Genomic DNA, 26,779 nt, shown 5'->3' with positions numbered 1-26,779 from the left:
GGTCCCGTCTTGGCGCATGGTAGCCGCCACGTTGGGAACGGTTTAGCGACATGTCAAACGCCACGACTCAACCGTCAGCAGCTGAACCCATTCTAGACTACGCCAAGACTCACAAAGAACTGTGGACATTTGAGGGGTTCAGCCTTTAGTGGTGAATTTCTCCTGGATCTAACGGTTTCAGCGTAGGCTGCACCGAAAGAGGGGGGGACTATTGGAAGCTTTCATCCACGTTTTTACGGATAAGGGCTGAACAAGCTTAGTAGAGAAGCTAACGGGAACAAAGACGTTGAAGGGAAAAGGGTGGTGCTGTAATGGGCAAGAGGGCCAAGCCATCTTCAGGGGTCAGTCAGAATGCTCCGACTTGTCTGACCGCACAATGCCTCATGCCAGGGGCATGGGTCTGTTGCAGGTTTTGAGTGGTTACTTGTCAGATGCACAGGGGTTAAGGAGCTGCGAGATCTATGTTGGTTCCGGTCCAGCGATCTGGGCTGCGTTCAAGCAGGAGGCCGTTTTACGTTAGCACTGTCTCACATACATCGGCCTCGGTGCAGTGTGTAAATGAACGGCAGACCCCAAGGATCTCAATGTATGTACGTGCAAGTAGATAATTACGGAGTTGAAAGAGAGAAGCGATGTTTCGCAAGTGCGAAGCATCCAAATGTGGCTCTGCAGTCTGGAAGCCGATGGTTCGGCACAATCTATTTCCCACCCAGAGTCATCACCATACCTATCCCCATCAGACCATTCGATCTGATCATTGGAAAGTGCTGTGTACCTCCCGAGTTAGCCGTCCATGCCGTCACGGATCCGGAGGAAGTTGATATATCTTCCTAGGGTCCAGCGACGCGACTGCTTGCCCCAGACAGCCATGGGCAGCGACAGCATGAGGATGACGAAGCTCAGGACGCCAAGCTCGATGAAGCAGTCCTGAAGGCCAGTGTCGATCCAGTAGCTGCACACGAAAGTAAAGATGGTGGCAATGCTGTTGTTGATGACGGCCACACCCACCATACCCTCCAACACCATATCCGGGTAGCTATCGGCCAGGTACGTGATGCTCAGGTCGCCCGCGCATCCGTAGCCGAAGCCGATGAAGCCCAGAGCCACGTAGGGCACCGGCCAGGCCCAGCCCTTCGCGGAGCCGATGCCAAAGAGCCACATGCCCAGTGGGAAGATGATGACGCAGAGTACCATGAGGTACAGACGGAACTCGGCCTCCATGATGCCCTTGTTGCGCTTGGCCATCCAGAGAATGAACTTGTCACTGCAGTAACCACCGTAGAAACAGCCGATGATGCTGCCAATCAGGCACGGGATGTTCATGTTGCCGACGGCGGCATCGCTGTAGTTCCACGGAGGGCCAATCCAGTAATCCTCCTCGACAGTGAGGTAGAAGGACAGCGCAATGTTCTGTAATCCCCACTGCAAGCCAGCAAACCACACAGCAGGAAATGTGAAAATGCGCATCGTGTGCCACAGGCGAGACACATACTGGCGGACGCCCAGGCCCTGAAGATTGGAGGCGGGCGTGATGAGGGCGATGCGCTGCCAGTAAGTCTTGCGCTGCGCGTACGACACCGACAGCCGATTGCGCTCAGTCTGCGAGCGGCGAGAAGACTCGGTCATGTCCACCACGCCAGCCTCAACGTCAGCAGGCTCCTCCGACTTTTCCCTGCTGGTCTTGGTGACGAGATCGCCACCTTGGTGAGCCGGGGGTGGCACGGGAATGCCGTCGGGCTTGGCCGAGTTGGCCTCAGCGTCGCGCTCGTCATTCTGCTGCAGATCCAGGTAGCGGTTCCTCTCAAACGCAGTCTCTTCGAGGCCAAAGAAGAAGAGGAGCAAGGTAAACCCCGATGCGATGGCGCCGACGTGGCCGATCCAGCGCCAGCCAATGTTCTCGGCGAGGTGGCCTCCGATTAGAGGGCCGACGTAGGTGCCGACCGTGGTGGCCAGTGTGTACAGACCCAGCGAAGTACCGTTCTGGTGCTCGAACCAAATGTCAAGCAGAGAGAGCTGCACGACGGCCTCAGCGACCGACTCGGAGGCGCCGACGAAGAGCTGAGACCAGATGGTGTCGTTTTTGTTCTTGAGGTGGCCAAACCATAGGTTTCCGATAAGACCCCATACCGTTCCAACCAAGTAAAGGATGCGACGCCCGTAGAGATGGGTCGCGGGCGAGCTCAGCAGCGTCCAGTATCCGATGGCGATAAACAGGACGCCAGCGCCCGTGTTGAAGACGTCGTAGCTAATGCCATACTCCTCGTTGACGCCCACACTCGCCGCGCCGGCCGTGTTGGAGGTTGCGGCGGTCAGGGCGACAATGTAGCAGACGAGAAACGAGTGCCATATCTTGCGCGCGAGGCTCCAGTTCAGGGGATCGTTGGGTGACTTTGTCGGGGGCGGGACGAGGATGATGTCGCCATGCTTCTCGAGTCCGCTATCGCCCGACACGCTCGCCCACTCGTCGGTAAAGAGTCTTCTCGTGCCCGGGAGCACTTCATCGATGGTGTCGCGGCGGGGCTGGTCGTCCATCCGAGAGGTTGACTTGGGGGGTCTTTGTTATAATTGACGTATGGCAAACGGCTCCTTGGAGCCGCATTCACTCGAGGTTATGGAGGATAGGTATGGGTGTGAAAGATCGCGATTGATAGTCAGCAAAACATTTTCCGATTTCGTTACAGAACCAGAAACCGAGCCGTCGTCGACGACGGGAAAAGTTTTTCTCTTATACCGTCTCGCCAAACAGCCCATGACAGGCCACACAGAAGAACCCCCCACAAGGTCCCCAGTCGGGCCGCAATGGGCAGACCGGATCGATACCCCATAGGGCAGGCCATGTTACTGCTTGTGGCACGTTTGCCGAACGAACGGGTCGGATCCAGCAACGGGGAACCGGTTGATGTCATTGTGGAATGTCTAGTCTGGCGAATGCTCGCGTGCGCAGGGGTTGACCCCAGTCTCCAAGCTGACGGCTTCTCCGCGACGCGTTTTGGAGGCGAGACTAAGAAAGTAAGAGGGGGGTTGATGGACGCGGATCAGAGTTGCCGGTGTCTATCTTGCGAGTCTGTCATTGGTCTATCGGATTGGCCTTGATAATGCATCTCAACACCATGCGCCTGGGATCGTCACTACCTACCAGATAAGCAACGTCCAATCAACAGACAGCACGCCTGCAGCAAATACCACACACTGATGCCGGTTCGCATGAGGCGACCTGGTGCGTCTGCAGCGTCAACGTCGCAAAAAGACGCAGGTGGCCCAAGCAGAAGAGACGTGCACAGCCAGGTCAACGACCAGGGCATGCCCTGCCCCAACAGGATACTGTTGTCTGATGATTAGAATCAGAAATCCTGAGAGTAATCCTTGACTAAACTTTTGTGGAGTTGAGAGAAAAAATCGAATCGCTTTCATTATTAACAAGTCGTGGTATCAGAAATGTCCCGTGTTCCATCCTCGCATGATGCGTGCCTCGTCGTCTATTTTTTCCTCTTGTCCCTCGCTAAACCATTAGAAAATCGACATTCAAATCTTTGAGCTGCTGTATCCAGTTAGTCGTCCGCTTCCCCTCTGCGTCGAGTCCCCAGAGAATCTGCAGCGTGTCAATGGCCGAGTAGAGGAAGCCCCATGGGCAAACCGCCACGAGCCTCTTGAGTCGGTCCATAACCCACGCGCGGAGCTCTGGAGTAGTTGCCGTCGTTCCATAAATAAAGGTGGGCCATCCCGTTGCCTTGAAGTTTGGGTCGTCGTCGGGCATCGGCGAAAGAGTATCGTAAATATCTCGAATAAGCGTCTCGCACACCTTGTCCGGCACCCTCTCTGTTAGAGACGGGGTCGACTGGATGATGTACAGGCAGGTCGCAAGTCGATGCGCAGAGCCAGTGAGGAACCGGCTTTGGATCTCTGCCTCATCATACGGCGAGACGCCTTCGCGTGCCCAGGCCAAAACATCCACGTTCTGTGCGCGCTTCAACAAGGCGGCGAATGAAGACAGCATCACATCATCCGCAACCTGTTTATCGCCTTCCGTATTCAACAGCTGCGCGGCCTCGCGAAGGATATCAAGAACCTCTGCAGGGCAGCAGAAAAAGTGGTTGGTGGCTCTCGACAGTGTCGAATTAACCTGCGTGGGCGCAAAGAATGCAGTCTGTACGCCCGGCATCGTGGGGTTAAAGGACAAGCTGAGAGTGCAGTACCTGTGGCATGATCAGCCTGTGACTCGTTAACACACCGTCACGCATCTACTAACACATAAAAATCCGAGACGACATAGTCCCTTAGAGTCTCGCTAAAGCTTGCATAGGGCTGCATCATGTTCAGAAGCTTCTTGGCACCCTCAAGGTGAGGCCGCCAGCTCTGCCAACCTGATTCGACAAGTTCAGCATTGACAAAGAACAAGATAGCAGCGAGAATAACATCGGCTCCGATGGAATCGATATTCTCTAGTGCCGAGGGCATCAACTGTAGCGCCTGTTGCTTGGCCTTGAGTGCATCCATCAGCAGCTGTCTTGGAGGCTCTTTTCTATCAAAAGAGTCGGGGCTCAGCCATGGCCTTGCGAGGTTGCACATGTGGGCAGCAGATACGGCAACGATGACTTCTTGTAAGAACGGATGTGCGTTGGTCAGCAAGAGAAGACTGCGAAATGGGTTGTTGTCAGGTCTGTCATGGGCAACGAGATCCAAACAGACACGAGACGAAACTAGACGCCATGTTAGAGAAACCATTGGCCCTTAAACCTGTGCAGGGGATCAGTCCGTACAATAGTTCAGATACCACCTCTTAGAATGAGACATATCTTGGAACAGGGGGTCAACGAGGGGCCATGGCGATGTGGTGTGCCACGGGGCCTGTGAGGTGGGATAGAAGACTTGATTATCATGAGATCTTATCAGGCCCCAACCCTCAGGCCCGACGCCCTTTGCATCGAAAGAGGTCAAATCGTCCTGTTTAGGAAGGCGACACACCGAAGCACTCGAGCTCTGCCCAGCAAGCTTCCCTCGTGTGGCGACGGCGCCAGTCCATAGGAAGAGTCGACCATAGCCAAGACACTCGACGCCTCTCGAGGTGCACTTGGTACACTCCGGGTATGATCGGTCACAGCGTAGACGGGCACGGCGGCAACTGTGACAGGCTTTCTTGGCTATTTGATGGGTTCGCGGACTGACACGCTCGCTGATGATGGGGGGAGACTGGGACATGGCGCGGTGGCCGGCCTGCAGCAGTTTGCGGTCAAGGCTGCTTATTAAGGAGTGGAGGGGAACAAAAAATGGCGGATGTGCCGACCAGGGGGGGTAGCCTCTTGGTGATATCTAGGGAGAGAAAAGGGATAAGAGCAGTAGCAAGAGATGAACGAGGTCTAGGCGTCGCCAGGTGGCCTATCATTCGTCAGCCGATGGGTATTGAATGCTTGGTTCTTGGTCTGGGGGATGTTTGGTTGATTTTCGCCCACGAGCGACGAAGCGGGATGACAAGGGCTAGTTGATGCCTGAATGACAAGGTGTTCACTCATGAAAGTGAGGCTCGAGCTAGCCCAGAAAGGTCAGCCAAGGCACATTTGAACCAGGGGTTATACCTCAACAAGTTAAGGGTGCGTCTGCTTGTCCAAGCCAACAGCTCTAAGTCACTCCATCGTTGGCGGAAACCGAGCTCGGAATTACCACCGCCCTTCAAATCATTCCCACCCTCAAATGCCTCAACCGGGGTTAGACTTTATCAGGATGCCAAGAAGGATTAGCCAGTTGTCAACCTTGAGCCGACCTATCCGAGATCTCAAATGCACTCGTTCATGATCCGGGCTGTCTCCGGTGTTCAAGAAGCTTCTCGAATAAATGCTGACAGCGACAGAACCAACAACGGAATTTTAGGCTATGGTTTCTTCATTTGGAAAAATACCCTGAACGCTAACAACTTCATTCAATGATGAAATTTGAGTTATACTGTTCTATCTGCTGTTCGTAATCTTTGTGACACGTTGTTTTCTCCTTTAGTCCACCCTATAGGCTGAGCAAGACCCAGGTTATCGCCTCGATCTCATTTTGCATACCTACCTACCCAAAGACAAGCTCTCTATCGGAAGCGGATCCCGATCAGAAGCTCGTGAGACAAACATTTGATCCCCACTACCCAACGGGTCTCGATATCGTTCATCATGGGCACCCCAGTGAGAGACAACAACAGGATCCGAATTAGGCAGCCAAGACCCTCTCAACAGGTTGACTCATATCTAATCCATCACACATAGGCCCGTGTACGAGTTGTCTCCTCCTATCATTCAAGCACATAGTCCAACTCAAAACATCTAGGCCGTCTCTGTGCTTGCTTGAGATACTGCACTAAGAACAGGGCTTACGCGATTGTAGGAAGCTAAGACACAGGCTACGTAACTTATTCTAGGTTTCGAGGTCTAAGATCGAACACGACCCTGTATGGGTGCAAATAGGATGAATATTCCAATGTTGGAAATGTGGCCCTCCCTAGCTGCTGATGAGATCTTGATGGACTCTCTTTTATAAATATGAGTTTAAACCGCCTTGCACATAGAGACATGACAGGGAACTATTGCCTACTCTCCTTTACCTTGAATACTCACTCGCCTGAGTCGACCACAAGAACCCCCCGAAACTACCCTACAAGCACGAGACATCGAAATGGGCCACCGCAAAACTCAACAATCCCCCGATGTCTCTAACCGAGACGTGGATATCGATGTCGAGATCCTTGGCCGACAAAGGCCACCTGCATTTCCTTCGCTCTGGTCTGAACTACGCTTCTGCTTTGCACTGCTCGGGTCCATCTTGATGGCTGTGAGATTCCCCTTACTCCCTGGCCTAGGATAGCCCGAATCTAACAGATTGACTACAGGAGTTCTTTGTGAGCGGCTTCCACATCGTGCTTCCTCCTCTTGTCCACCAACTCGATATCCCACGAACCTCTCAGACTTGGCCGTCCAGCGTATTTTCTCTGATCACTGGTGCTTTCCTCCTTCCTTTCGGCCGACTTGGAGATATGTACGGGGGTTATCTGGTGTTCAACATCGGTCTGGCATGGGTTGCCGTCTGGTCACTCATCGCGGGCTTCAGCCGAAACTACATTATGCTCATATTCTGTCGTGCCCTCCAAGGGTTCGGATCAGCAGCATTTCTCCCCGGTGGAATCATGATCCTTGGAAAGATTTACCGGCCCGGACCTCGCAAGAACCTTGTGTTCGCCCTTTACGGCGCCTTCGCTCCCCTCGGATTTTTCATTGGGATCCTTATGGGTGGTATAGCTGCTCAGTTCCTTACGTGGAGCTGGTACTTCTGGTTCGGCACCATCTTTCTCACCATCATCCTTGCCGTCTCGTGCTTGACAGTCCCCTTTGATCTCCACGATAAGCGACTAGGAGATATACGTATGGATTGGTGGGGAGTCGGGACGATCGTGCCAGGCTTGCTCCTGATCATTTACGCCATCACCGACAGCTCCCACGCTCCTCAGGGGTGGGTGAGTCCTCAGATCATCGTCACTCTCGTACTAGGCGTCGCCCTACTTGTCGCAGCTTACTTTGTCGAGGGACGCGTCGCCACCAACCCGTTGCTTCCGAGCGACCTGTTTACCCCCAAGTACATGAAGAGGCTGGTGACGGCTCTCTTTCTTTCCTATGGGACTTTTGGGATTTTCCTCTTCTACTCGAGCTTTTATATCGAGTTGGTTCTGCATGTGTCACCACTACTCACAGCTGTCTGGTATATACCCATGATCGTTGGCGGACTCATTATCGGGACGGTCGGCGGCTTCACTTTGCACCACCTCCCTGGCCGGGTCTTGCTAGTGATCTCGGGCGCATCGTTTCTGGCTTGCGTCTTGTTCTTTGCGCTCATGCCGGAGGATCCCAATTACTGGGCCTTCATCTTCCCTGCAATGATCTGCGCAACAGTCGGAATCGACATCACCTACACGGTCAGCAACATCTTCATCACCAACAACCTTCCCGGATACCGTCAGGGCCTCGCTGGAGCCTTGATCAACAGCTTGCTTTTCTTGGGCATCAGCTTCTTCCTAGGAATTGCAGACATCGTGGTTGGAGAAACCGGGCACCTTTGTCTGCGGAAAAGCTACCAAGCTGCCTTTTGGCTGGGAGTTGGGCTGACAGGCTGTGCCTTGGTCTTGTATGTATTTGTCAAGATTGGGTCTGCCAAGAGCGACCTCACTGTCGAAGAGCGGGAGCAGTTGGAGGCCGAGGCGCGACGGGTTCGAGACATGGAATTGGAGGATGGAACATTTGGTTTGTAGCTTTTGGGTGTCGGTAGTATTAATCACATTCTTTCTCTCCTGGTACTCATTTATCTGGTATTTAATTTCCTTCGCCCGCCATAAAGCTCAGTGATCAGACTTCTCCTGGCCACTTTGGGATATCTTGTGAATTGGGATCTGTACCTATCGCCTCGTAAATTGCCTAGCCAAACCTCGTCATCGGCTGGGCTAGAAAGGTTAGATGTTACAAGCCATCGAGCCGCGACTGGATCCTTGTCCATGTTCAGGTGAAGCTTTGTGGAATACGAGTGCACACAAGGCCCCGGCCAATGGGTGAGCATCGGGGCTATTCATAGACGAAAAACAGGCTTCACAACAGAGAGGGAATCTTTCTTTCATTTCCTTTACCTGAAAAAAATCTTAATTTAATTCTACATCTAAACCATTTGGTTGATAATCATGACTTTCGGCCCATGTCATAGTTGGAGTCGCTCCCCATGTCAGAGTCAATGTGTCGACCAAAGACGTAGAGTTCAACGTCAGTTACCTCGCCCCTAAACTCCTTGGCCACGGTTCGGCGGAAGTACACACGCTTGAACCACTTGTATCCTTCTGCACCGGCAAAGAAGACACCCACGGCGATGAAGATGACTCCCCACTCCCAGTCGATGGGGCTGTGCATAAAGACGGTGCGATTGATGACAGGGATGTAAAGAGTCGGTGGCAGGAGGACGGTGCTGATGGTGACGGACCAGAAGAGGAAAGGGTTCTTCCACAGGCGCATCGTCCAAGCCTTGAAACTACCGCCTTGCTCAAAGATTTCGGCAAAGAACGAGCGGCGGGAGTCAACCAACTGCCACGCGAATAGGAGAAAGTCCCAGGTCATGGTGGTGAATGCGGTAGATCGAGCGGAAAAGACCGTCTCACAGGATTCCGAGTACTTGGTGTTGCAGTCATGTCCGAGACCCTGCTTGTTGAAGCCATAGAGGACGACAACGGAGGAGCCGAGGATGGAGATGAGCATCAGGATTCCATATACTCCAAGATCGATGAGGAACTCGGGAGTAAAAACTCCATACTTGAGCTATTACCTGAGGGTTAGCATCAATGGCACAAGGGGTCAATAGAGAGAAGTCATATCTTCTCATGTCACTTACACTTTGAGGAGGTCGGCGCAGAATGTCGGGAGAAGCCTGCTCGAAACCGAGACCAGTCTCAGTAAAAGCACCAGCGACCAGAAGCATCCAAATGATCTCCACAGGAGTCAGGACAAAGATGGAAACGCCACTGTCATCCTTGAACGCTAGTCCAACGAGGAGGCAAATAACAAATGCGACATTAGCAGCGAGAACGTGCAGGATGAACTTCTGAATGTTGTCAAAAATGCGGCGACCTTCTTCGATGGCGTTGAGAATAGATGCAAAGTTGTCGTCAGTCAAAATAATATCGGAAGACTCTTTGGCAACATCTGAACCGTTGAGACCCATGGCAATACCAACGTCGGCATGCTTCAAGCTAGGACTATCGTTGACACCGTCGCCCGTCATGGCAACGTACCGACCGCGGCGGTGAAGAGCTTCAATCATGCGAACTTTCGTGGTGGGAGAGCATCGAGCGACGACAAGGGGCAGCTCAGGCATGGCGTCTAGTTCAGCATCGGACAAGTGATCGAAATCGTGCGCAGCCATGACCATGTTCTTGGCAACGTCACTGCGGATGAGCCTCATCCTATCGGCAGATGGAATGATGGCAACATCAGCGGCGATGGCTCGGGCAGTTTCGGGATGGTCTCCGGTAAGCATATGCACGCTGATACCAGCCTTTTGGCACATCTGCACACTACCACGAGTCTCAGGTCGGGGAGGATCGTAGATACCGATGAGACCGTGGAAGGTCAAGTCTTTCTCAAAGTCAGATCGATCCATGGCCACAGATAGGTCTTCAGGAAGGTCATGAACGGGCGACTTGCTGGCAAGAGCAAGGACTCGAAGGCCAAGACGGGCAAAAGCCTCCATGCTCTCCAAAATGGTTTCCTTTGCGGCGTCGTCCATTGGCTTGACATTGCCACCGACTTCCATCGAGACACAACTTCTAAGAACACGCTCGACAGCACCCTTGGTGAAGAGATGCCTCTCGCCGGTGGTATTATCCTGAAAAACGACCGACATCTTCTTGACCTCGGAGTCGAAAGGAAACTCGGCGAGCTGGGTCCACTTGGGGCTTGATCCGGTAGAGAGAGTCACGCGGTTCCAGTTGAAGCGAGTAACAAAGACCTGGATGGCGATCTCGGTAGGGTCACCTTGAACACGCCACTCTTGGGGACCGCCATCCTCGCTTTCGAGGCCTACGGTAGCCAAGTTTGCAAGAGAGGCAATGTTCAAGTACTGCTGCAGCGCCTGGTTGGCGCTGGGCTCTGTGTTGCGATCGATCGTATCCCATTTGGGCTCGTCGGTGTTTAAAGGCAGTTCCGTAGGAGAGAAGGGCGTGAACTCGATGTCGCCGACCTCGGGGTTGTAGGGCTCGTTAGTGGACGGAACGGAGTAGGTGCCGAATCCTGGAAGCCAAGCCATCTTGACGACCATCTTTCCCTGTGTAAGGGTACCGGTTTTGTCGGAGCAGATATCTGCATAATTGGTCAGCTATGGTTTCATCAATGATGGCAGATATCTCTTACTGGTAACGCCTCCAAGAGCCTCCAAGCTCTGCATATTCCTCACCACTACCTTGCGGTTGACCATCTGTTTCGTACCAGCAGCCATCGTGATAGTCAGGACCAAGATCAACGAGACCGGCAGAGTGCCGACAGCCGTGGCGACGGCGTAGATGATGACGTCCTTGCGAGGATCAAACTTGTTGGCTGCGAGAACGACGATGGCACAAATGACTGCAAAACCAAAGACGTAGAGAAACAACTGTGACAGTTTTCGCTGGAGAGGCGTTCCGACATTGACTCCCAGAAACTCGCCGATTGTATCGCCGATGGCCAACAGCCACTTGGTCAGATGAGCGCCGAAAATTGCTTTGCCGTTCTCATCTCGCTTGACCTCTCTCTTCTTTCGTCCCGTATCGTTGAGGGCGGCTGCGATGGCTCCAATCTCGGTATAGGCTCCGGTGGCAAACACGACTCCCTTGCTGCGACCCTTTGTGACAATTGTAGAGCTGTAGCAGACATTGAGTCGGTCTCCAGGGCCAGTATCATCGTCAAATTGCGTCTTTGGGTTCTTCCGTACCGGTAGCGACTCGCCAGTGAGCAAAGCTTCGTTCGTCTCGTAGTTGACAGCATCCAAGATTCGGATGTCTGCTGGCACTGAGTCGCCCATCTTGAGGTCGATGATGTCGCCGGGGACAATCTCGCTGGTCTGGACGACGATGGTCTTGCCGTCCCGGAACACGCTGGCCGTCGGCTGGCTGAGGGACTTTAATGAGTGGACGGTTCTCGCGGCTTGCAGGTCTTGGAAGAAGCCGATGACGATGTTGAGGAGGATAATGGCTGCGAGGGCGCCGCCCTCGATCCAGGCTTTGATACCGAGACTGGCAGCCAGAGCGAGGATCAGGACCTATTACGCGGGATGCAATCAGCTTAATTGGTTGAATAAAGCGAATGGAATGCACTCACAAGAGTCATGCAGTTGCAAACCTGGGCGATAAAGATCTTGATGGGCTTGACACCCTCTTCCTCGCCCAAGTCGTTGGGACCATATTCCGAAAGTCTCTGAGCCGCCTCAGCAGCGGTTAGACCGGCCTCTGGGTTCGATTTAAGCTCTTCAACAACCCTATCGGCCGGCAAGGCATGCACTGGGCGCGAAAGGGGCTTGTTGGATTGACCAGAGACGTGGCTTTCCATGCCCGGGGGAGTCGGAGGCGACATGGTCGGCGATCGAGAAGGTCAGTTGCTGAACGGGCTTTCCGCCAACTGGAATAGACAAGAAAGTAGGCAGACTGTCAATCAGATTTAGCCGTGTGATCTAAGCGTGAACTTGGAGGCATTGTCGAGATCTTTTTGAAGCTTATAAATACTAGTAGCCGGACAATGAAATGCTTCCGGAATATTCTCAGGATTGCTTCGATTATATCCAAACGTGGAAGCCAAGAGACTATACGCCTCTCGGCTAGTCGATAAAAGGCAATTTTTGCCTGGAAACCGTTTTGGATAGGCAATGACACATCGCCGTGACGTGCCAGTTACGCGATGGTAACTACAAGCCGAAAGAAACGGGTTCCTCGGGTTGCGTTTCCCGACGTACGGGGAGATTAAATAGCCAGTAGAAAGCGAGACATGACTATCCTTCGAATGCCGAGAAGGATTACGTGGGTTATACGATTCCGATATGACCTCAAACTACCGCAGGGGCGGAACGAGAGGAGTCATAGTAGACACGATTGGATGCAAGCAGAGCCTCGAGATGCCTGCTCGCACGTGCTTAGTCTAACCCAAGAATCTGAGTGACAGAAATCCACGGACTCCATCGTCGGTAAGGCCAAAGACAGCAGTTAAACTGAGCAGCTACTGCAACCCTGAGATCGGTGGCCCGCAGTAGTGTGGGGAGTTTGTGGTCGAGGGTTCCTTGGCTTCCTATTCGGGCAAGACTCCCAATGATCTGCTGTAGCGCGTCCACTACCCTTAAGGTTATCTACCCGCCGCCAAGAAGAGGCCGAGAATTGGAGGCAGGGGGGACAAGATGGTGGCCAACAATACCAAGAGTCAGGAACTTGTCGCATTTCTCGGACGAGATGCTCGGACAAGCGGGCGAGAGAAGGGAGAACGAGGCTTAAAATGGGTCAGAAGCGAGGTGTAATGGGTAAGGCAGATTTTCTATCTTGCTTTTGCTTTGACCAGGAGTACGCATTACACGAATTTACAGAGCGATTGCTACAGTTTCGACTACCTTTCGAAATGGAACATCTCCGAAAGGTAAACGGGTTGTCGCGAAATGCAGCCAAAGTTGACCCAGCGTCTTTGCGAACCGAGTCGAAAAAGATGGCCTACTCGAAGCAAGAATCTGACAACCCGACTCCGATGTCAGTATTCTCCAACACACATCTGTCTATATATCTGACCTTCATGATAGTGCCACTTGCGGACTCTTTGTGGTCTTTGGAACACTGGCCTGCCAGCTTCTCTTCGCACAAGACACCATCAGCATCGATTCAGCAGCCGTGTACGTTCCATTGAGTCGGTGTGCCTCCAAAACACTGACATGTAGCATAGACCGGCTCATCTCTTCTTTGGTGGCTTCATGATTACCTTGGGGGGTGCACTCGAGCTCTGCCTCGGCCATTATATTCCGGCGATGGCCTTGGTTGCCTTGGGCCTCTTCTGCTTCCCCTTTAACAAGACTCTGTTACCGGCCTTCTCGACTGGCACACAAGGCATGGTGACCGAAGGTGCGGTTCCTCTGACCATGGAGATCAGCCCTCGATTTGGTATGTTTCTTGACCAGAGACCCGAACAAGGCCTTACTTGACTCGTCACAGAAGCTTCGGCTCTCATCTTGGGCATGATTCTTCTTGTATATCTCGTATCCTCCTTCCGAACAAACGTCGTTCTCGTCTTGACGATCTTCTCCCTCGACCTCGGTATCGTCCTAGCTACGGGTGCATACTGGGTATATGGTGGTCGTACTGCTGGGCAATCGGAAGCTGGCAAGAAGATGCTCTTGGTAGGTGTCAATAAAAGTAGAAACTTGTGCCGAGAAAGATGCTGACATTCGGACGGTAGGAGGCTGGAGTCTGCTTTATTGTCGCGTCCGCATGCAGCTGCTGGATGCTATTCTCGACCCTGCTGGAAGCGGTGGACTTTCCTCTATCTTTGCCTGTCGGGAATCTGGGTGGAAAGAAGATTCACCCAAAGACAAACATTTCTTAGCCAAGTCGTGCTGAGACGGAGATATTACGTGATGGACTGAGCTCGGTGGTGAAATGGATGGCTATTGAGGTTTTGACTCTTTGGTCTCATGGAAGGAAAATGTTTCTCTTAAAAAGAAACTTGTAAAAAAAGATCATTGATAGTGAGAACTGACGTCAAGTCCTCCATTCGATTGCTTACGATTATAAATACGCCCATGGTTAGAATCCGGTTTTCGGCCATTCTTCCGTAATACTCCACTCCACCCATAAGCTGAGGCGCAATTCTCACTCTACACCCTCTCTCCATGTCAGGTTCTATCAGACCTGAAATCCGAAAATGGTTCAGCTTCCATCCCCATTTGGCGATATCCCGCGCGTCAAGCTCATGTTTGACCGTCCTGTCGACATTGAGCCATTATCACGACTGACGGAATCACTGGATTGCGGGGCACGTCTATGGATCCTACGCGAAGACCGCAACTCTGGGCTTGCTTTTGGCGGCAATAAAGTTCGAAAACTCGAATATGTGCTGGCCGATGCTCTTGCTCAAGGCGCGGATACTCTCGTCACTACGGGAGGAATTCAGTCGAACCACATGTGCCAGACTTCGGCTGCTGCTGCTCGACTTGGTCTGCAGGTAAGAGCAAGCTCACGTCTTATTCAAGGACAGCGGTATTGACTGTGTAGGTTGCTCTATACCCAAAGGATTCCGTGGCATCCAACGATGCGGAGTACAAATATGCCGGAAACGTGCAAGCTAATGGCATCTTTGGAGCCGAAACCTTTCCTATTGGCACCAGCGAAGAGACCGTGATCAAGACGCTCAAAGAGCGAGGAAGAACCCCTTATTCCATCCCAACGGGAGCAAGTACTCATCCATTTGGAGGTCTGGGGTTTGCTCGTTGGGCATTCGAATTGCTCGAACAGGAGACGAAGCTTGGTGTAACCTTTGATGTTATCGTTTCAGCGACTGGGTCTTGCTCGACACTTGGTGGTATAGTTGCCGGCTTCAAGCTCGCGCAAAAGCTGGGATATCCAAATGCGAAGAAGAGGCTACTTGGGTTCTCAATCTTGAATCCGTCAGAGCAGGAAGTGGTCGACCTAGTCTTGACCATTGCCAAAACCGCAACTTCCAAGATCGGTCTCTCGCCAGATGACATCACCAAGGACGATTTCGAGATTGACGCTTCGTACCTTGGAGGAGCATATGGGAACCTCGATGAGCGCACCTCTGATGGGATCAAGGAGTTGGCAAGGCTGGAAGGCATTCTCACTGATCCGGTCTATACTGGAAAAGCGTTGACTGGATTGTTGCACACTGCTAGGGCCGGCGGTTTTAAGGATAAGAATGTCCTGTTTTGTCATACTGGAGGTCAAGCGGCCCTAGCAGCCTATCCACGCCTGACTTGAAGGGAGTGAATGGGGGAAAGGGAATATTGCCCTAGAAGTTTGATCATAAGTAGTCTGAAACACCGGCAACCGTCAGCTAACAGGATTATGTTCAGAGGCGCGTTAAAGACCACAAAGGATCAATGTGAAGTCGGGAGTGCAATTAATTGTGGTTTGTATTCTGCAAAAACAATCATGGAAACGTGACTCGGCTATTCTTCAAAACACGCCCCCAAGTTCTTGAACAAATCACCAGCCAGCACATTGATACCTGCTGCCTTCTCATCCTCAATACCAAACGCAAGGAAGATTTCATCATCAAGGAAACCGTGGTATTTCTGTCCTCTCTGCTTCCAACTCATTGATGTAACGTAGAACATGTCGGAAGTCGACTTGTCTGGATACTTCTCCCTGCCATGGATCCAGAGCGGCTGGCGTGATATGGCGTGGATTTCGAAAGGTGCTTGTTGTTTGAAAACCATGACGTAGGGTTCATAAACGCTGTGGTAACTGAAGTACGTCTTGTGCTGGATTATCGTAAATATGAACGTGTTGCTGCCATCAGGAACGCACATGGGATCATTCCGGTTGCACGTTGTGATTTGAAGAGAGTTGGTAGCTTGATGAATAGACTCAAGCTCTGGGCCCAACTTTGGAAAGTACTTTGTCATGCAACGCTCATCAGACTCTTGTGACTGGGGAGCCAGATCTGGTCCGACTGAGCCATCCGCGTTGATGAGAGCAAAAGACCGCTTCGGCGTCACATCGTAGTGGGCATACATCTGGCCATTCGAGTCCCAGAAAAGGAACCAGTTCTTCTCGACTGGATTCCAAGGCAGTGGTCTTTGCAGCTCTGTGCCCAGACGGAACTCGTTGAGGTTTTCCCTGTCGCCTTTCCAGTCGACCACCATGCGCAAGTCTTGAGCGAACTGGCCGAAGCAAGTATGGGCCGAATTTGAACCAAAGATTGTGTAAGGCTTCTCGGGGCCATAAAAAACCCGAGCATCATGTGGACCAATATTGGTGTTGAAAAAGGCCAAGTCTCCCTCGCAACGGCCGCCCCCAGTAGTAGCAGCGATCGTCAAGGTATTTGGTGGGTGCAGGCACCGAAGGACATTGTCCTGGAACGTAGCATCACAGACGAGCTCGGCGAACCACTGAGACTCTTTGTTTTCTAATCGCCATTGTGCCACAATGATCCAGGTGTTGTCGAGTGTAGGATGAGGAATGATGTTGGGATTCATGGCTGGGAACCCACTGCCAAAGTCGATCATGAAGAATTTTTTATCCAGAGTTGATGCCGAGAAAACTTCTTGATGAGTGGCACCCAAGTCTTCTGGGAGGGGCAAGATTCCGGATTGTGTGTCTTCATGATGCTCAGGTGTGGCTGCGGGGTCCGGTGGTGTTTCCGGGAGTGTCTCTGGTAGTGTCTCTTGTGATGCTTCTTGTGGTGTCTCTTGGGGGATTTCTTGGGGGATTTCTTGGGGTATTTCTGGTGGTGTTGTTTGGGGGTCATCTGGTATCACCTCACTGGAGAAGAGAAGATCTTGGTCATCTCCAGCATCCTTGGCAAACTGCGAAGGTTCCCATTCTGCGCCGTGTTTCCGAAAGCCCTCAGGGTTGCAGTATAACCTAATTGCAGTACCCAAAAGAAGAAGAGTTGGGATAACGAAGAGCACTAGTCGCTTGGTGTCTTTGACGAGCATCTTGAAAGTCTGTCCGATGCTCGAGAGGCAGGATGAGGGACTGGAAAACTGGCGATGGGTCCAAGACCTGGATGAGGGGGGCTGGCAGTGTCAAGCTTTCTTGAAAGTCTTGGAACCGCCCGATTCAGCCTGTATGAGTGAATTGGGTGGGCATTAGCATGCGGCGTATTTTGTCTATTCCTCATCTGAACACAGCCCACGAGTTAATCACAGCTTGGCTATCATGACGACATGGGATCGCCTTATCTTACCCAACGACTCGGACGATTGTTGCAACCTCATGTGATGCACATGCGTCCAGGGAGCTGAAAAGAGAGGAGAAGGCACGTCGGCAATGCAACGATTGAGCAATAACGGCACAGCAAGATGTCACAACACTCAAATCCCGCATGTCACCAACGGATCCTCGTGTAAGATATGCAGTCAAGATTACAGGGTTGGATGAGAAGCAGGGGTACACACACACTCTCGTGAGTCTTTTCATGGCTGGGCACACCCAAAAACAATCATCTTCATATGCATGCCGAGGCTTGTCGTTCTCACACGGACCTTTTGCGGGGTCCCCGCCTCCGCAATGAGGAGTTTTGTGGGTGTGGCGATCTGCAGGGCGCTAATAACGGAACAAGCACCAGAACAGGGGCATCGAGCGATCGCAAGTTCTGGGGTGTGCTCCTCTCGGGAACTATCCAAGTCAAGGATAGTCCTCAAGCGAGTTGCTCTTTCAAGGATAGCGAGCAGGGGTAGCTTGCGAGAGTGCGGCGCATTAGGTACGCTTTGATGCCGGTTGTTCCGATGAGGTTCAATATGCCGAGGATCACAAGCCAAGAACTGTTATTGATGGCGGAGGACCTGCCCGTTGAACCGCAGTGTGAAGGTTCCTGGGAGATGGAGCACGCGGGCTGTCAGAACACCACACCAAGTCACAGAACGTGGCGCTCAATAGTGGCATGTCATAGCCCCAGGAATTTATGCTTGAATTCTTATTCTCTCATTACAGATCCTCAGATCTTGATACATGCTACATAATTACTAAGATCGTGCTTGCTTGCTAGGTGACTCCCCCACGGCCTTCTTGTAGAGCCATGATGCAAACTTGACACTGGGTGTGTCGATAAACCTGTGCGTCAGCTCAGCCAAGCCGAAAGTCAACGGCAGAAGTATGAGATGCGGCATAAGGAATGAAATCTCCAGGCCTAGTGGCCCTGTTCTCGGCAGTAGTAGCTTATCTGCCCAGTGGGGGATGCCCTTCAGCAGGTCCCCATTCTGCCAACCCGTGGCCAGGTAGAGCCTGTCGCCAAGGGTCCAGAGCACTGGCCCGTGGACCAGGTACAGGGCAAAAGAGATGCGGCCAAGATATTGGCAGAATCTTGTCTCGAAGAAGCCCTTGAGCCACAGGATTCGGGGGATGGAAGCGACCAGGAACACGGCGGCCCAGAAGAGGTAGAACCACTTGTAGTCGTAAACGGCTTGAGGGTTGAGAGCTGATAGATAGTACCAGCCACGGTTCTTTGCAAGCTGGTCAATCTCGCGGTTCTCGGAGGGAACTCCACCAAGAAACAGACTGAAGACGAGGAGGTGGTAGAAGATGAACTCTTTCACCGAGTCAAGGCGTGCCAGGAAGCGTGGCAGCTCTCCCTTCTTCGCCAGCAGGTCCAAGTCGCAAAGCAGCATGCCAGCAGTGAACATGGCGTAGTGCGAGCCATCGGTGATGTACATAAAGTACACGATTAGACCGACCTCGCACCATAGCCGAGCATTGCGCGTGCAGCGTGAAAAGGCCTGCATGGCCGTGTAGATGGCGATGGATCCTCTGAACTCGACAGGTATGGACCACAGGTGTCTATCGTGGCTGAGCCATGGTGCGCCGCCGACCTTGTAGATGAAGCTAAAGTTCTTGAACTCCTTGTAGAACTCGCTAACTTCGGCGAACCACGTCTTTTGCTGGTCAATGTCGCGAACCCAGATGCCGAATAGGTGCCATGTCGTGATGTAGATGAGCAATGTCATGATGAGAGGGAGAAAGAGGCGGAGCCAGCGTCTGAAGAGCGCAGAGGCGAGGTTGTCGCTGAGCTGAACGTGTTCACCCGCTTGGATCAAGGTGAGGGGCTTCAGCGACAACACGTAGCCCGAGATGACGAAGAAGGTCGACACGGCATAGTGGCCTCCAGAGAAGAAGTGTCTGATGCCAGGTAGGGAAACAAAGTAATAGTTTCCCTCATAACCAAAGCCATTCTCAAAGATGGGAGTCTGTTTGCTGATCTCATGCGCCCAGAGCTCATGGTGGTGAAAGTAGACGAGCAGAGCTGCGAAGCCCCGGAGCCCGTCCAAATAGGCAGTCGGGCGCAGCTTCTCAGGCGAGGGTAATGATCTGGCTCGAATAAAAGATCTGACCCTCTTGATGGCTTGCTGTAGTTTTCCGCCTGCTGGTGCTGGTTTCCAGTATGACTTCCATTCTTTGTTGAGGGCCCAGTCGGGGTTGAGGTCGGCCTTGATCTCGTCCCAGTCTTCGACCCTGTCGAGGAGACCGCTGCTTGGAGGCGACATGATGTGGAAACGAGAAATAGAGTGAAGGGAAGAAAGATAGTGATTCAGCAAAGTCAATTGAGATGTCGACAACAAGCTCGACTCAACCCTTTTGTCGACGCTCCTTCTTTGATCTCTTGGGCGCTGAGCTGAACAATTGATGTGCCAGATGAGAGCGTCAGAATCAGGAATATTAGCCGAGGGAGACACGCTCAGAAATCATGTGAGAAAATGACGACGTCCCACAGAGAAACGGGGAAGAGGAGATCACGAGTTTGGTCAGTTAATCAATGTGGGACAAGAAGCTACCCAAGCTGAGATGAATACGGCGAGGTACTTTTGAGGGTGCTGATCATGGTGCCACGGAGCTGACAAGACGCGCCCCGAGAAAGTGCGGAGGCGAAATTACCTCTCCGCACCGATTGACAAATGTCATGACGTCTCTGCAAGGGAAAAAAAAAATCACATATGAATCCTCACAAAAGAGCCCATTGACCAACCTCCTCCTCACCCCATGTGAATGACGGGTCAAACGGCAGCAAGCATCCTCCACACCCTCAAAGTCGGAGAAGCCCCGAGCTCAGGAACTAAACACCCCTGGCTGGTCCTGAGCTCACCTCACTTCACCCCAGAAAGCTTGTTTGATAAGGGCATAGATCGGTGCGGGGGAATTTCCCCCAGGTTTGACAGGGGTTATATCCGAGGCTCATTCCCCGTGTCACAAGCCGAATGAGAAACTTTCTGTGACCGACACTTGCTTCTCGTGGGTTGGGTTTGCTGCATTGGTGTCTTTTTCTGAGCATTTTGGGTGCGCTATTGTTGCTAAAGTTGAGGTTCTAGAGGCAAAGCTAGAATTGAGCCCAAGTGGCGTGCATTGACAACTCCTTGCCAGCCATTATCCATAGTCTGTTAAGCTATTCAGGAACCTCTACCCATCCATTGACCTCAATGATCGTGATCAAATCTCCCAAGATCAAATCTCCTCCCACATTACGAGATTCGTCATCCCGGTCCTCCCGTTGGCCAACAACCCCTCCACCATGCAGCATCAGCTCGGAAAGATCAGGTCGCCGCTCGCCCACCTCCACGATCCGCCAGGGACGGAGCAGATTCCCTTCTCGGAAGTTGTCCTTGGTTGAGCTAATAATACCCCTGCCCAGGGAACGTTGCCATCACATGGGTCTTCTTGCCCCATTTCTCCGCTGTGATGTGATGGGGGCCCGTGGCGATGCCGATTTCAGTTTGAGTCCACCCGTGCTCCGGTAGTTATTGATAAGGCAGCTCGTGGGGAAATGGGTCGGCTTCTCTTGGTACTCATTTAGTTCCTCTGCCCATCAATTAAGCTCCCAGTCGACTTCCAAGCCTACCAAGAACGAGTCAAGTGTAAACTCGCATTGTCTTCTCTTCGTCTCTTCTGGACAAGCCCAACGGTTGGTCATGGCGAGTGGCCCTCGACGGAACCTCCCAACCAGTCTTCGCATTCCCCCCTCTACCGTCGAGTGGACCGTGACCAAAAAGTACGACAGCATCAACACCCGCGAGATCGAAAAGATGGGCTCCCCTCTTGGCTCGCCAACCCTGGCGGCCTCGACGGCAAAGTTCAGGAACAAGGTGCCAGCGCAGATGCAGAGGTGTCTGCCGTTATACATAGGATGCGTCTGCCTGCTCCTCATTATCCTCAATTTCGACGTCTTTTACGCCATCCCGAGTCCCCTCGATCTCATCTGGAGAGAGGGAGAGCACCCCACACCGCCCAGCCGTGGCAGCTCATTCCCGCAAAAGATCTGGCAGACATGGAAGCTAGATCCCCTCAACTTTGAAGACCGCGATCTCGTCACTTCACGGACGTGGGTAGCCAAGAACCCCAACATGCGATACGAAGTTTTGACAGACGCCAACGAGATGGCATTCGTGGAGGAACACTTTGGGCCCAATGGTCTCAACCGACCAGACATTGTCAAATTTTATCGCAGCATCAACCTTCACATCATCAAGGCTGATCTCTTGCGGTACATGATCATGTACGCTCAGGGTGGAGTGTACGCAGACATTGACGTCGAGGCTCTACGGCCTGTGCATCGCTTCATCCCCGAGCGATACGACGATAAGGACATTGACATGATTGTCGGTGTTGAGATTGACCAGCCTGACTTCAGTGATCATCCGATCCTTGGGAAGAAGTCAAAATCCTTCTGTCAATGGACCATCATTTCGAAGCCTCATCAGCCAGTGATGCTCAAGTTGATTGAGAATATCATGGTGTGGCTCAAGAATGTCGCCAAAGAGCAAAAGGTTCCGCTTGGAGAAGTCCAGCTCGACTTTGACCAGGTCATCAGTGGTACAGGGCCCTCGGCTTTCACGAAGGCCCTGCTCGAGCAGATGAACCAGAGGAGGTCGGGTGGACCAAAAGTTACCTGGGACATGTTCCATAACATGGACGAGTCCAAGATTGTTGGTCGTGTGCTGGTCCTCGACGTGGAAGCATTCTGCGCAGGACAGGGACACTCAGATTCGGGCAACCATGATTCGCGTGGAGCCCTGGTCAAGCATCACTACCATGCGTCCAACTGGCCCAGCAAGCATCCTCGATACAGCCATCCAGTGTATGGACAGGTCGAGGACTGCAACTGGAACGCTGAGTGCGTGCGCCTCTGGGACGAGAACGTAGCCGAGTACAACAAGTTGACGGAGGAAGAAAAGAAGACAAAGTTAGACGAGGCAAAGAAGGGCGGTGAATAGTAAAGTGAATGAATCTTTGGGTAATGAATCTTTGATACCTAGGTAGTTGGTAATAACGGCGTTGAACCTGTTTAAAGACGTAAACCACAAGCAATTGATGACAATTTCTGGTGATGTTTTGCTCATGATGCTCGTTGCCGCTGACGACTCCCGTCGGATCCAATTCCACCAATAGCGGCTTTTGATGACGACGCCCTTGCAACTGACGGGAGCCTCGGCATCTGGGTTCAAGACCCCGCGTTCTCGGATGAGTTTCATCCCAGCCAAACTCTTACCTTCTACACACAATTCACATTCACAATGGCTTCAGCTGATGAAAAGAAACCCGTCATCATTGTCGGCGCTGGTCTCGCCGGTCTCGTCGCGGCCTTTGAGCTGTCGGAGCGCAAAGTCCCCGTCCTTCTCGTCGACCAGGAAAATGAGCACAACCTCGGCGGACAGGCATTCTGGTCCCTCGGCGGCATCTTTGTGGTTGATTCGACCGAGCAGCGCAGGATGGGAATCAAGGACTCGAGAGAATTGGCGATGCGTGACTGGATGGGATCGGCTCGCTTCGATCGGGAAAAGGACGATCACTGGCCGCGTCAGTGGGCCAAGGCGTTTGTCGACTTTGCGACCGACGAGATGGAGAATTACGTCAAGGATCGAGGGCTCGGCTTCATGGTCAACGTTGGTTGGGCTGAGCGAGGTGATGGAACAGCGAACGGACATGGAAATTCAGTTCCCAGATTTCACATCACCTGGGGAACAGGCCCAGAGGTTGTGAGAGTCTTTGCAGAGCCAGTCAAGAAGGCGGCAGAGAAGGGCATCGTCAGCTTCAAGTTCAGACACGCCGTTGACGAGCTGATCATTGACGAATCTGGCCGAGCTGTCGGAGTCAGAGGCCGAATTCTGGAGGATGACGACTCTCCTCGCGGCATCAAGTCCTCTCGAGTTGAAAAGGACAAGTTTGAAATTCGTGGCTCGGCCGTCATCGTTTCCTCCGGCGGCATTGGAGGAAACGTCGAAGCCGTCAAGGCAGCTTGGCCTGTCGACAGACTCGGCCCCAAAATCCCAGAGAACTTTGTCGTCGGCGTTCCCGCGCATGTCGATGGACGCATGATTGGCATTGCAGAGGAAGCTGGCGCTCATGTCATCAACCGCGATCGGATGTGGCATTACACAGAAGGACTTCAGAATTGGAATCCCATCTGGCCGAACCATGGTATTCGAGTCCTCCCTGCGCCCTCTTCTCTCTGGCTTGATGCCACGGGTAAACGGTTGCCGCCGTTTCTCTACCCTGGCTCGGATACTCTGGCAACTCTCAAGTACATCTGCAGCACTGGGTACGACTATACCTGGTTCATCCTCGATCAAAGCATCATTGCCCGAGAATTCGCACTCTCTGGATCAGAGCAGAACCCCGACATCACGGGAAAGAGTCTCTGGCTGCTTCTCACGCGCGTCTTTGGAAAGAAGGGCACCGTTCCTGTCCAAAACTTTCAGAAACATGGCGCAGACTTTGTCGTCCGTGAAAACCTCGAGGATCTCGTCGCTGGCATGAACGAGCTAGCAAAGGCGCGCAATGGCCCGTTGCTCAACTATGACGATGTCAAAGAGGTCGTTCAAGCCCGAGATGACCAGTTTAACAACCCTTACACCAAGGACGGGCAAGCAATGCTCGTCCACAACGCGAGGACTTACTGGCCAGATAAACGAAGCCGAGTCGCTCCTCCGCATCGTCTTCTCGACAAGGCTCACGGTCCCTTGATCGCTGTTCAGATGAACCTTCTCACCCGCAAGACACTCGGTGGTATCGAGACGAATCTCGACAGCAATGTCATGAGGGAAGATGGAAGTCCTTTCCCAGGTCTATATGCTGCTGGAGAAGTTGCAGGGTTCGGCGGTGGCGGTGTTCATGGATACAGTTCTCTCGAGGGAACATTTGTTGGAGGATGCATCTTTTCAGGTCGTGCAGCTGGAAGAGCCATTGCTCGCGAACTCTTAGGTGATGAAGCATCATCTGGCGCAACAGGAAGCAGCAAGCTCAACTCACGTCTGTAAGAGTTTTGGGCATGTCAAACCTTGGGTGGTATAGCTTTGATGACAATTTCGCGCGTTATTGACCGGGAGGATCAGTTTGCACATCATATGTAGTTTCAGTTTGCGATTTCATTGGCTCATGTATACGAAAGGAATTAGCGCTCACCCTTCAATTCTCTTGGGGGCTATGCATGGATGGAGTTAATGTGACCCCATCGTAAAAGCCGGCCAGACCAGCATCTTCATGCTTCCACAGCCACCGATTATTGTCAAATTTCAGCCGAGAACCTTCTCTTTCCTACTCCCAATGCGACTAATACCTAACTGGATGCTTATCGCAGTCAAAATGTTAAAAATCAGCCCAACTTCAGCCTCGCAGATGGAAACACACCCCAGCCCCCCTGGCCACGAACTGCCTCAGCTTGAGTAGGGGTGGATCACCTCGGCGCCTTACCCGCTGGCCAAGAAAGCGAAGCATCGATGTGGCTGCGCAGGGACCTCGTTCAACGTCTTGCTCGCGTGAGTGTCGATCATCCATCCAATCTCTCACTAGTTTCGCCGAACTAAAGGCCAATATGCCGAAGAACAACAGAGCGGTCGGTCAAATTACCGGGATCTGCATGAGCTCGACTTCTTCAGAGGATTCAATACTCGGTTATATGAGTAAAAGCCAATGGTCGACACGCTCATCCACTCATCGTCCTGAGTCTCAAATGTCTAACAACCCAGCAAGAAACTGAGGCCAGAACCCTGTGTCAAGTGTCTCCTGCCCTGACCTTACAAATCAGCGATTAGTCCCCTGTCAAACTAGCAGGCTCTCAGCCCACTTTTGCTTCTTTTCTTGTCGCGGCTGGTTGCATGATCGTCCCTACAAGGCGCCACCCACCTCACATTTCCAGAAGCAACGTCTCGCCAGGTGAATCCTGATTCATGGAAGCGGGCCCTTGCAAGGAATCTCGACGCTCTCACTGGACTTCTTTTTCACGCTGGGCCGCCAAAATCTCACATCCCACACTAACAGCCGGCTCTGCGCCTTACCGGGGGCTGAGCTAGCATGGTATCTACATGGAACAGCGGTGCCGAGGAAGCGTAACAGACATGTTTCGATCTTCATTTCTACCTCCTGTGGCCTGTATTTTCTCTCCTTTCTTATGTCCGAATCAAGCTGCCTGTGATGACTTTCGAGTCTTTTGACGACCTTCTGTCATCATCACAGGCCTAACAGGGACCGGTCCTCAAGCCCGTGTGGCACGTCAACTCGACACGATGCATTCCATTTTGCCATTCGCAATAATCTTGAGCAGCTTTGCTGCCAAGGTTCTCGGCGATACACAGTTTGTCACGCCCGGATCAGCCGGATCAGACAGCTGGCGAAACAATCCGGGCTTCGATGTGGGAGAGAGCATGAACGTGGAATGGGAGACGGACCTCGACGAAACGAATCTTCTACTATGGCAGGATTACCCTCCTGCCGGCGGCGGCACACAATTTTTCTTCCAATACAGAGGTGAGTGATGATGAAGCCTTTATCTTGTCTGTAGGCTGACTGGATCACAACAGAAAACACCACGTCGACCAGCTACATCTGGAAGGTCGGATTCGACGGCTTCTCCACCGACGTCAAGAGGGGAGAGGATGCTGTCTTCCACTGGACACTCTATGCTGCCGGTGGAACCACCGACGCCGTCGCCAACTCGCAAGCCTTCAACGTTACCGTACCCAATGATGAATCATCGACGACGACCAGAACACAGACACATACCAGCGGGGCGAGTCCGACCAGTGCAACCACTTCATCTACCGAAGAACCTACTTCAGAACCGACCGAGACTTCGACTAATGACAGCTCGAGCTTATCTACCGGCGCCGTCGCGGGCATCGCTGTTGGAGCCACTATCGGAGGTATCTTAGCCTTGGGCGGTTTGGGCTTTCTCCTATGGAGACGTTTCCGCAAGGGGCCCTCAACTGCTGCCGCTGCTGCTGTAGAACAAGAGAAAGCCCAGACCCAGCCTCAGCAACCACAAGCAGGCACCACAGACTATTACAAGCCCCCGCAGGCTCCGACGGAACTTTCTGGCCAGTCTTGGAGCCCGGGTCAAAGCGAATACGCTAGAGGTCCCGGTGGCCTTCATGAGGCACCATAAGTCGTCCTTCTTGGTAGAAAGCACAGCTGGAGCACATCTGGGGTGACATGCTCAGGACACTGGCACGAGTTGACGAAGCATAGAGTTGATGGAATAGGCCTCATCCCGAAAGAATCCCAAATCCTCAAGATATCCCTTCTTATTAGATAGTTTAAAACAGCCTTTCTAGTTATATCACA

At 52.5% G+C, this 26,779-nt stretch overlaps 11 protein-coding genes across 11 annotated transcripts; 6 read left to right on the top strand and 5 right to left on the bottom strand.

The window, feature by feature from the left end:
• Nucleotides 1–783: 783 nt before the first annotated feature.
• LRP88_01129 (major facilitator superfamily domain-containing protein) lies at nucleotides 784–2,532 on the bottom strand (the record flags this gene model as incomplete). The annotated part of the gene is made up of 2 exons (XM_083237826.1): nucleotides 784–1,910; nucleotides 1,965–2,532. The coding sequence occupies 2 exons, from the start codon at nucleotides 2,530–2,532 to the stop codon at nucleotides 784–786; spliced, it is 1,695 nt and encodes a 564-aa protein (XP_083106331.1).
• Nucleotides 2,533–3,499: 967 nt separating this feature from the next.
• LRP88_01128 (transcription factor domain-containing protein) lies at nucleotides 3,500–4,680 on the bottom strand (the record flags this gene model as incomplete). Its single annotated transcript, XM_083237825.1, has 3 exons — nucleotides 3,500–3,589; nucleotides 3,665–4,193; nucleotides 4,247–4,680. The coding sequence occupies 3 exons, from the start codon at nucleotides 4,678–4,680 to the stop codon at nucleotides 3,500–3,502; spliced, it is 1,053 nt and encodes a 350-aa protein (XP_083106330.1).
• Nucleotides 4,681–6,645: 1,965 nt separating this feature from the next.
• On the top strand, nucleotides 6,646–8,269 carry LRP88_01127 (uncharacterized protein; the record flags this gene model as incomplete). Its single annotated transcript, XM_083237824.1, has 2 exons — nucleotides 6,646–6,801; nucleotides 6,860–8,269. 2 exons carry the CDS (start codon nucleotides 6,646–6,648, stop codon nucleotides 8,267–8,269), a joined length of 1,566 nt encoding a protein of 521 aa, XP_083106329.1.
• A 418-nt stretch (nucleotides 8,270–8,687) lies between these two features.
• On the bottom strand, nucleotides 8,688–12,074 carry LRP88_01126 (uncharacterized protein; the record flags this gene model as incomplete). The annotated part of the gene is made up of 4 exons (XM_083237823.1): nucleotides 8,688–9,314; nucleotides 9,388–10,853; nucleotides 10,905–11,787; nucleotides 11,847–12,074. The coding sequence occupies 4 exons, from the start codon at nucleotides 12,072–12,074 to the stop codon at nucleotides 8,688–8,690; spliced, it is 3,204 nt and encodes a 1,067-aa protein (XP_083106328.1).
• A 1,050-nt stretch (nucleotides 12,075–13,124) lies between these two features.
• On the top strand, nucleotides 13,125–14,096 carry LRP88_01125 (uncharacterized protein; the record flags this gene model as incomplete). The annotated part of the gene is made up of 5 exons (XM_083237822.1): nucleotides 13,125–13,249; nucleotides 13,300–13,389; nucleotides 13,440–13,654; nucleotides 13,706–13,890; nucleotides 13,950–14,096. 5 exons carry the CDS (start codon nucleotides 13,125–13,127, stop codon nucleotides 14,094–14,096), a joined length of 762 nt encoding a protein of 253 aa, XP_083106327.1.
• A 318-nt stretch (nucleotides 14,097–14,414) lies between these two features.
• LRP88_01124 (tryptophan synthase beta subunit-like PLP-dependent enzyme) lies at nucleotides 14,415–15,487 on the top strand (the record flags this gene model as incomplete). The annotated part of the gene is made up of 2 exons (XM_083237821.1): nucleotides 14,415–14,714; nucleotides 14,765–15,487. The coding sequence occupies 2 exons, from the start codon at nucleotides 14,415–14,417 to the stop codon at nucleotides 15,485–15,487; spliced, it is 1,023 nt and encodes a 340-aa protein (XP_083106326.1).
• Nucleotides 15,488–15,678: 191 nt separating this feature from the next.
• On the bottom strand, nucleotides 15,679–17,172 carry LRP88_01123 (uncharacterized protein; the record flags this gene model as incomplete). The annotated part of the gene is made up of 2 exons (XM_083237820.1): nucleotides 15,679–16,907; nucleotides 16,998–17,172. The coding sequence occupies 2 exons, from the start codon at nucleotides 17,170–17,172 to the stop codon at nucleotides 15,679–15,681; spliced, it is 1,404 nt and encodes a 467-aa protein (XP_083106325.1).
• Nucleotides 17,173–18,201: 1,029 nt separating this feature from the next.
• Nucleotides 18,202–19,716, bottom strand: LRP88_01122 (acyltransferase 3; the record flags this gene model as incomplete). The annotated part of the gene is made up of 1 exon (XM_083237819.1): nucleotides 18,202–19,716. One exon carries the CDS (start codon nucleotides 19,714–19,716, stop codon nucleotides 18,202–18,204), a length of 1,515 nt encoding a protein of 504 aa, XP_083106324.1.
• Nucleotides 19,717–21,132: 1,416 nt separating this feature from the next.
• Nucleotides 21,133–22,434, top strand: LRP88_01121 (nucleotide-diphospho-sugar transferase; the record flags this gene model as incomplete). Its single annotated transcript, XM_083237818.1, has 1 exon — nucleotides 21,133–22,434. One exon carries the CDS (start codon nucleotides 21,133–21,135, stop codon nucleotides 22,432–22,434), a length of 1,302 nt encoding a protein of 433 aa, XP_083106323.1.
• A 300-nt stretch (nucleotides 22,435–22,734) lies between these two features.
• Nucleotides 22,735–24,477, top strand: LRP88_01120 (FAD binding domain-containing protein; the record flags this gene model as incomplete). The annotated part of the gene is made up of 1 exon (XM_083237817.1): nucleotides 22,735–24,477. The coding sequence occupies one exon, from the start codon at nucleotides 22,735–22,737 to the stop codon at nucleotides 24,475–24,477; it is 1,743 nt and encodes a 580-aa protein (XP_083106322.1).
• A 1,245-nt stretch (nucleotides 24,478–25,722) lies between these two features.
• LRP88_01119 (uncharacterized protein) lies at nucleotides 25,723–26,600 on the top strand (the record flags this gene model as incomplete). Its single annotated transcript, XM_083237816.1, has 2 exons — nucleotides 25,723–25,963; nucleotides 26,017–26,600. The coding sequence occupies 2 exons, from the start codon at nucleotides 25,723–25,725 to the stop codon at nucleotides 26,598–26,600; spliced, it is 825 nt and encodes a 274-aa protein (XP_083106321.1).
• Between the last annotated feature and the right edge of the window lie 179 nt (nucleotides 26,601–26,779).

The sequence above is a fragment of the Fusarium phalaenopsidis genome (assembly GCF_050370095.1).
Source record: "Fusarium phalaenopsidis strain FUZ10S chromosome Unknown contig_32278, whole genome shotgun sequence".
In the NCBI taxonomy this organism is placed as follows: domain Eukaryota; kingdom Fungi; phylum Ascomycota; class Sordariomycetes; order Hypocreales; family Nectriaceae; genus Fusarium; species Fusarium phalaenopsidis.
Note: the sequence above shows the minus strand (reverse complement) of the source record. Positions and strands in the feature narration are given on the sequence as shown.